The sequence below is a fragment of the Xyrauchen texanus genome, chromosome 12 (assembly GCF_025860055.1).
Source record: "Xyrauchen texanus isolate HMW12.3.18 chromosome 12, RBS_HiC_50CHRs, whole genome shotgun sequence".
Classification (NCBI taxonomy): domain Eukaryota; kingdom Metazoa; phylum Chordata; class Actinopteri; order Cypriniformes; family Catostomidae; genus Xyrauchen; species Xyrauchen texanus.
The window spans coordinates 30,795,829-30,805,743 of NC_068287.1; the positions used below are offsets into that span (position 1 = coordinate 30,795,829).

Here is a 9,915-nt window from a genome sequence, read left to right on the forward strand (position 1 = left end):
GTCAAACACAAGGGAATAAAATGTATATATCACCCTGAGTGAAAGTAGTAGAGTCTATTATAAAGGGGTGCAATCAGAACTGTGGTAACGAGGTGCAGGTGAGGCTGATAAGAGTTCAGGTGATTGAGATTGAGGTAGTGCATTGTGGGAATTGGAGTCTGAGGCAGCCATGTTTGGAGGCTGCATTGTTTGCTGAGAAACTGAGTTCATGATAATGTATAATATACAAATCTGTTGCGAGGGAATGTATGGCAGAAGAGGTATGGTATGCTGGATAAATATAAATATTCTAAGTTGTGTATTGCACATAATTATTGCTCAATGGGGCAGTTTTAACTGTTCATGAGATGGATTGCCTGAGGGAAAAAACTGTTCTTGTGCCTGACGTTTTTAACAACACTATACATTTGAGTTGCATGCATCATACAGTGGTTAGCTTGTAGATTTTTTCCCAGAAACTGGGTAACATAGTGTGACAACACATTGCATTATAGGTTTGAACAGCCAGTATTTGATCAAGTTTATGGTGAGGTAGGGGGAACACACGAAATCTGTTAAGGACATCAGAGGGTCAAGTGGTGAGTCTTGCCTATAGGGCTGTCACGACTACTAATTTTGTTGGACAATATATTGTCCCAGAAATAATTGCGATAAACCATATTATTGTCATATTATGCCACTGATAAAATGATAATATAATAGCATAATGATGCAAGTATACCCTTTCAAGGAGCAATTAACTTTTAAGTCTTAAGAATATTCAGACATTGTAATCGGAATGTCAAAAGAACAATCGGGAAAGCCTCTCTCCATCTCCAACTGCGGTTTTTGTTCCCAGCTTGGAAAACTGGATGGGATGGTTATGTTTTAGATGAGCTTTTAGGTTAGTTGTAGGGCTGGGCAATATGGCTTCAGAAATTATATCTCGATAATTTTCAGCAAATTGGTGATATTCGATATATGTCTTTATAATGATTTTTCCTCTGAAATAACATGTTTTGTTTTTTTTTCAATCAGAGGAACCATCATTTCATCTAAACAGCCATTGTAGCCAAGTATAATTCATATCTCAAAGGTATAAAATAAAAAAATATTTCCCATAGTTGTTTTTACTAAATTAACACAAGGGAGAGTAAAACGTGATCATTTTCATTGATTTGCATGTTTATACATATGTTTAACTAACAATCATCCGTGGAAGCGTAATACAAATCTTATTTACCTTCATATATATTTTTACTAAAAAAATTTATTTGTGAATAAACAAGGTGTGCAAAAACTACTTCACTCATTTTTGGAAACCAGATGAATATTGCATCATACTAAATTGTTATTGTGGAACCCAGTCAAGTTTATTATTATAATATAATACTTATTATTTTCAGGACAAGATTTTTAAAAACAAATTAATACATTTCTGTATTTACTTCACCCTAAACTGTTTTTTTTGTTTGTTTTTTGACAATGCATGTGCAGTAGTGTTTATTTCACCTTCACTAGGAGCTTTTATTTTGAAATGGAAATTAGTCTACTGATGCACTCTATGAAAATTAATGGCCAAATGAAAGGCTCATTAAAATCATTGCGATATTCGTGATATTGTTGAATTTTATATCGTCAGCAAATCCACTGGAATTATATTGTGGGTATTCGATGCATCATGCAGCCCTAGTTAGTATTGGCACATTCATTGCCACTGTTTTTAAACAAATTTCACATACCGGGCTCATTCACATTAAAGGGCTCTCCTCTATCATTCGGCTTAAAGCCAAAATGTTCCATTTGTGCTTGTTCTTCAAAACTTTCTGGCTGAAATTACTCAGTCGTCAGGAAAAACACTTATACCTATTATTCTCGAGTAACACGTAATCATTGTGTATGTGTGTGGATAGTAAAACCCGAAATTTTTGACCTTGTGGGGACATTTTGTCGGTCCCCATGAGGAAAACAGCTTATAAATCATACTAAATTATGTTTTTTGAAAATGTAAAAATGCAGAAAGTTTTCTGTGAGGGTTAGGTTTAGGGGTAGGGTTAGGTTTAGGGGATAGAATATAAAGTTTGTACAGTATAAAAACCATTATGTCTATGGAAAGTCCCCATAAAACATGTAAACACTACATAAGTGTGTGTGTGTGTGTGTGTGTGTGTGTGTGTGTGTGTGTGTGTGTGTGTGTGTGTGTGTGTGTGTGTGTGTGTGTGTGTGTGTGTGTGTGTGTGTGTGTGTGTGTGTGTGTGTGTGTGTGTGTGTGTGTGAGCCCAGACACAGAGCAGATGAGAGGACAGAAGGAGCGTGACTGGCTAAAATTTTGGTGACATTCATTCAAACAAACACCAATGTAAACACAATGGGCAATATCGAGGTCAGCAAAAATGATAGGTCGAGGTCATGTCTATATATCATACGATAAGTCAATAAGATCATTATTGTGACAGGCCTACTTACCTTAAATTGTTCTTTTCAGAAGTGAAGTTCAAGGACACATATTTGTGTAAATAGGTGTGAAACTATTCACACAAAAATAAAACTTATGTCATAATTTACTCACCCTTATATCATTCCAAGTGCATATGACTTTCTTTTTTTCTGTGGAACACAAAATATGTTGGCATCAGTCACCATTCACTTTCAATGCATCTTTTTTGCCATACAGTGAAAGTGAATGGTGACTGAGGCTGTCTCTTCTTAACATTCTGCCTAACATCGTCTTTGGTGTTCCACAGAAGAAAGAAAATCATTAAAGTTTGGAAAAACATAAGGGTGAGTAAATGACAGAATTTAAATTTTTGGTTACACTATCCCTTGAATTCCGCAATGCTGAATGGTCTTAAATGCTTTTTCTGAGTACCACCCACATGCATAGACACACTACAGACATGTTTCATATTGGCCTTCGTGCTTCTTAACCTTTCTTTATCCAGCGAGGCTTAAGAAGGCTCCTATATCTCCTCAATCTTAATTCTATGACTCCTATAATACTGTGAAGAATGTATGGGCTGAAAAGACCATGGAAACCAAATACTTTTGTTTTACTGCAGACGTCAATGTGATTCAAGAGCATGTGACCTAGAAGCTGACCAGATGAAAAAGTGTAGCTTCTAGATGCAGCATATCCTGTCACAGAGGGGTCAGTCTAATGGCTGTCTCAGATTACAAAACAGGAAGGTGGAGGATGGTTCTTTTAGCCTTTTCCTTCAATTCCACACATTCACATTAAAAGGATATGCATCTGTCATCATTCACTCAACAGTCTACAATTATACGACCACTGATAAGACGTGAATGACTCCATTTTACAGTGACTTGACCACAAACGCCCCTATGAAAGAACCATGGATCTCACTATACGTCCCACAACATTCCAGCCCGGCAACCAAAAGCCAGGCGTTTTCCTCAGAATGAACAGGGTTCTGTCTATCTTCGTTCAAGCACATGGAGGCACAGTGGTCTCTTATTTGGAAATCAACGTATTGGCCAGTTTGAGGTGAAGCTGAAAGAATGTAATGTCTCTCTTGTGGCATCTTTTACTAGGAATCACAGGTCATAGGCATACATTTGATGGAGAACAATTCTTACATGTAGTTGGCAGAACCAACAAGAACACTATGCCTTTCAACACATCCATACTCAAAAGGAAATGGACAGCGATGGTTCCATCCTTTGGCTAAATCCAATTCTGGTTTGTCACAATAGTCTCTAAGAGCTATATAAAAGTTATAGGTCAAATTGTTTTACTCGCGCACTGGCAAACACATCTGCAAAAGCAAAGAAGCACCGACAATGGGGATTTCTCCATTGTGTCTTATATTTTTGTCAGCTCTATAATGCACACACCCAATGAACATGTTTGTTTACTGCTTGGCAAAGGACACTTCAATCATCCCTTTAATTATGTGTAATTGCCACAAATTTGCCACTCAAGAATTATTTTCTACCAGACAAACCACTCAGGATCTCCGCAACTTCACCAAAGCACCAACTACGCTTCCTCAGACAGTATTTAGCTGAGAACAGTCTCCACTAGCATACAAATGTAATAATAGATGCTGTTTTATCCTGAGTGCTTGAACTAATTTGTTTTTCCTCTTCACATCAGCACCTGTTTAAACACTGAGATGTTGTGAGTGAGAAGCTATTGTTCTCCAGTTCCCGCTGTTGTCTATCCATGACGGATCTATTGGAAAAGGAGCCTCCCTTCCTCACAAATGTGTCTTAAATTCAATAGTGGACATGGCTGTGGCGAAGGTTGTGGAGACTGTTCTTTAAATAAAAGTGACACGCAGCAATATAAAGAGAAGGGATGGTTTGGAAGCATGGTAAGATGATTACAGCATCACAACAGTGGAATGTTCACACTCTAGTTGTGGAACTGCTCAACATTCACTGCACTGAACAAGTTTGTATAGCCAACTTTTGGAAGTTGTAAAGGACATAAATAAATTATAAACCCCTACACGGAAGAAACATGATCTGGTCAACTGACTTTTGCCATTGGAATAGTGGAGAATGTTAAGCACCTTGTCTTCAGTAAACTTTCTCTCTCTCAAACATTTAATATAGAGTGATTAATGATGATTAATGGAGTTAGAGCGAGATAAAATAAAAATATGCATACCATATGCTAGACTAACCACTCCAGCCAAATCAATTTAGCTGTGCAATTTTAACTTGCCTCTACTAATCGTCCATGTGCTGTATATTCATGGTCTGTAGAGGCTACGCATGCCTATACATATTATGCATGCAGGGAAAGTATGTCTACTCTTTTCAAAGTACAGCTATTCTAAAAACATTACAATGTCACAATAAAATAAAAGTTTCATAGTCGTCTAGATACGGAAAGTTCATCAGCAGTAAAAAAAAAAACGTTTATGGGAGAAGAGACGCCGATTTGACTGGGTCAGAATAAAATTTTCGACAACACAATGCACAACAATTGCGATCAATAATTGTTGGTCAACTCTGGAATAAAAAGTAAGATAGTTCTATTTATGGAGACACTGCTTTAATAAATCTATATATAGGCCTATGTGAAGTCTAAGTTGTTAAAGTTTTTTTAAGCATGATAATGTATTTGGGGAAAAAAAAAGTTAATTTGCAACGATTTCCCTTAGTTCCACAAATCAGCTTTGTGTCTTTTTTATTTTATTATTATTATTATTGAATGCGCACACTCACCCTCAAAATCAGACAATATACCCTCCAGATGATCATTCACGGAGATATTTGACATCCTGACTTTCTGCCCAGGGGAAACTTCCAGCCTTAATGGCACGCAATCACAAGAAATAAACTTTGCACAAATCGCACAAAAGCTTTTAAAAGATCTTCAAACCACCCAAAGTTTATCCGACAATTTCTGTCTGCTTATGATGCAACAACCTCGGTGGAACTCGCGTTTCATCTGAGGGCGCACAGCGGTACGTTTGATTCTCTATCAAAACAGACTCTGTAAGAGTCGACCATCCGTTAAACCTCCTCCTCCCTCCGAGTCCTGCCCCTCACAAAGAGAGTAGTGGGGAAACTAAATCCGCACCCTTCACCCCACCCAGCGGTTACACCTGGAAATAGCAAGTTTAGCTCCTTTCCCAACCCACTCTTTGCCCCGCAAGGGATTGTTTGAGAGTAAGGACCTTTTATCGCCCCGAAGCTAGGCTACTCATTGTTCTTATCGCCTTATCGAACGATTTCGTCCAAGTGGATTTCTTAAGTATCCGATTATCTATCATTGGAAAAAAAATTATATGTGGAGCAAAAAGGGAAGATTTGATCATTCAAAACTAAGGTGGTAAGTAACATAAAAATAATTGTAGCTCAAGACTAGCTCCCACTGAAGCCAAGCACGGTTGAGCCAGGTCAGTACCTGGATGGGAGACCTCATGGAGAAAAATAAGGTTGCTTCTGGAAGAGGTATTATGGAGGCCAGCAGGGGGTCCTGACTCTCTGTGGTCATTAAAAATCCCAGGATACTTCTCGAAATGAGTAGGGGTGTAACCCTGGTGTCCTGGCCAGATTCCCACAATTGGCCCTTATCAATCATGGCTTCCAAACCATCCCTATCCATTAATTGGCTCAATAACTCTACCATCTCCTGTCCATCAATAGTTGGTGTGTGCTGGATCACTATGGCTGCCATCGCATCATCCAGGTGGATGCTGCACACTGGTTGTGGTTGAGGAGGGTTCACCATGTAAAGCGCTTTGAGTGTAGTGTCAGAAAAGCCCTATATAAATGTAACGTTCATTCATTCAGTAACGCACATTAATCGACAATGGATTCGTATTCAAACAATCATATAAAAAAAAAAAATCAGACAACGCAAGAAGAATATCTTGAAATCAAAAAGTAACCAAGCTCGCACGCAACACATGAGCACATTGAATAAGCACCCCCCAGGTGTCGAGATGGTTGTTCTTTTCCTTTTGTCAGACTTTTTATATTTATAAAAACATAATTTTTTTTGGATATGTTTTCCTAAAAACTGTATGCTTGAGGAAGTCTTGAGAAATAATTTACAGTACTGAATTATGTCATAATTGTTTATAAATCATGAGGGTCTTCATATCAACAACCCTTGAACGCCAAGCCATATTTGGGCTATTTTAACCACTGGAGCACCTAGACGTGCATCTCATGGTAACACTTTTGGTTAATTATAAGCTGCCACCGAGAAATTGTAATATTAACAGTTGTCAGCACCTTTTAACATTACACTGATAGGCTATACTCTTGCTGCATAAATTTAATCGGCTATGTTCTTGTGTACTGTGTAGTTTGGGCTTTTGAACCTAAAATGTGGACATGTTCTTGTCTGCTGTGAGCAAAGGGATCTGGTAGTTCCAAGACTGGCATACATTTGATTGATATTGTAGCATGTTTAAAGATTATGTGTGATTGTTATGAATGCACTGATAATATAGTGCACTAAGTTCAATTGTGCTTTCATGTTGGATGATAATGGGAAATCCACCCTTCCGGGGGGGATTTTGTGAAATAAATGTTCGTTAACTTCGTGTTGCCTCTTACCTGTTGTACGGCCAAGAATAAATCTCGGAAAAGTAAAATGACTGCACTCGTTTATTAACAGTGATCGTTACAGTAATTACAAGGTGACGTTATGCGTGTAATCCACTGTACAACCCACTACAGCACCCCCAACATAAATCATTATATATAGAACATAAACATTACATATTTAAAACAATTCTGTTTACAAAGCTGTCAACAAAACAACTTCATAGACTCACTCAGTGTTTTTCATGAAGAATGACTTCCTTGTAAATGTAAGATTCAGCTGGTCTAGGTACATTTTGCTGTGAGGGGAAAATGTTGGGACTTACCTTGATAACACAAATTGACCCATCTCAGACAGGCTCATTGCTTCATAATTGTTAGTTCCAGAGGCCATATTCACTCCAATGTGATGAGTAAGTGCAACTTTTCTGAAATACTTATTTAGTTTTTCTTTTCAGAAACATTTCTTCAGTGTATGCTTGTTTATATCAAATCAAATCACTTTATTGTCACACTACAATGTACACAAGTACAACAGTGGTTGAAAGTCTTGTGTGCAATTCCGTGCAACATAGCAGTCATGACAGTGACGAGACATATACTAATTTACAATAAAGAACATATTTACACAACAAAATTAAAAACACAATAATAATATACAATGTACAGTAAACAATCCACACAATATAGAATACACATACAATAATACAAATAAATAAAAAATACAGTAGTTGTATTGTGAAGAGTTGTATTGTGTATTGTGCATACTGTAGCTGCCCTAAGATTTCAAATTAGGACAGAAATTAAATAAGTAACATAACTATCTTTGTGATAACACTGTCTTGATTTATAATCTTTTCATTTTAAAAGCTGATAAATAAAACTTTTGCATAGATGCAATTACTTCTAAAGACCTCAAAGAAAAAAAAAAAAAAAGGAAATGAAACCAAGCAAGAAGTTACATGATATAACATTGTTTTATAACACTGGCTTGTTTTACAGTGGTGGTTCTAAACCATTTTAACTAGACATGTGCATGAGTAATCGATTAATCGAAAAATCATTACTCAATTATTTCTATTTTATTTTATATTGGCCTTTGTCCAACTTGGGCAACATTGAAACTGCTTCTCTCACCTAGTGTAATGTATGTTTCAATGTGTGAGTGCAATATTATTATTATTATTCATTTTTAAATCTAGATCTTGTTTATGCATAGTGTAATGTTTTTAATAAGAAAGGTAAGGTTCAAAAGTTGTAGGTTGAACTTAAATTACAAATTTCAAGCAATTGATTACTTGTGTTTTTATGTGTTAGAGTACTTGAGGACAAATTTACTTGAAATGCCCATCCCTAATTTTAACAGAGGGGACCAGGCTGGGTGCGCTTGTAAGGGGGCAAATACATTGGGTTAAAAATGTACTCTGTACAAGTATAAAACAACATTTGCTATTTTAACATTTGCTAACATAAGGCTATTTTTTTATTTTCTAACCAAAGATTTACCAACCAAAATGTAGTAAAAATAATTAGAAATGATGTACAAAAAGGCTCATAAATGTTTGAGTCAATACACCCTAACATTCTGGGTTTGCTCACAAACCATAAGCCATGTTGTGACAAATTATTGAGTAAAATGAAAGACTTATCAAGATTTAAGATTATAATTTATGCAGTATAAGATACGTTTATAGGTCTTATAAATGGTCACCATTTAATTAACGATGGTCACCACTTTTAAACAAAATTGTAACTAGTTCTTTTTAAAAGGTCCTGCAGTTTAACAAATTAATTTTAAAAGTACAAATAGTATTCCATGTAGTATCTCACTTAATAAGGTCATAAAAGCTGCATGCATAATAATAATAATAATAATAATAATAATAATAATAAAAAGTTAAATGTTGTTTAAAAAGTTTTTGATGGAGGACATGGCACAGAAGGACATGCCAACTTCTCAAATGTATTCAAACCTGAACGTTCCGCTTCAACTGCACAATGTGCACGTGCAAAATGATTGACAGACAGAAAACATATCAAAGTCTTCTGATTGAATTATCAAATTGAATGATCAAAGTATGTGTCTACGGCCCACAGTCACATTTTTGTTGGCTGTTTACACAGACTCGTGCTGTCACAGAAATCGTTGAGATATCTCAGGACTCGTGCTGTCACAGAAATCGTTGAGATATCTCAGGACACTTATTTTAGTGATATTTTCTGCATACCATTCCTAAAAATTGATTACAGGATCTTTAAGTTGGGCTCATGATCCATTCAATCGGCAAGAAAATTTCTCCCATACTGGTTTAGTGATAATTACATCAGACCATTTTTTATTTATTTATACTGTTCTTTTAATTTAGATGTTAATTCCATGACTGGCATTTTTTGTTTAGTTTTTTAATGAAACTAATAAACTATAATAAACAAACTTTTATCGTTTAATTGAATTGATTGTGTCATTAGCCTATATCACATTATAATGAGTATTCCATCATGCTTACAGCACAAAATTAACACAGAAATGAGATGACTGAAGTTTTTCCAATTTGTCCGGCAAACTTTATCATTCCCAGATATGTTGGCCGGCACTGACATTTTTTAGCAGAAACTCTGATATATACAGTAATATGACCTTCAGTGCATCAATTGTTTTAATTACAGTGCACATAAAGATGTCACGATGGGGGTACTGTCGGTACAGGAGAAACTTGCATGCGAAAGGGTTAATGAATGTTAAGCCCATGAATGTAGCCCTAGTACTTATGAAATGAAAACAAGTATGATGGATAAAACTAGTCCATGATGGAAATTTTACAACTCTTTCTGTCAGAGTGATGGATAAAGATTTTATCCAGTGCAACCTCTGAGCCCAAGCATGCATTCAGTCAACATGTA

General features: G+C 36.2%; 1 protein-coding gene across 1 annotated transcript in view; it reads right to left on the reverse strand.

Moving 5' to 3' along the window:
• The window catches only part of septin12 (septin 12), a 91,587-nt gene extending 86,156 nt beyond the window's left edge, over positions 1-5,431 (reverse strand). Inside the window, exon 1 of the mRNA XM_052139248.1 lies at positions 5,179-5,431. Within this exon, the coding sequence (XP_051995208.1) occupies positions 5,179-5,233 (55 nt within the window). The 5' untranslated portion in view covers positions 5,234-5,431. The remainder of the gene's footprint in view (positions 1-5,178) is intronic.
• Positions 5,432-9,915: the final 4,484 nt, after the last annotated feature.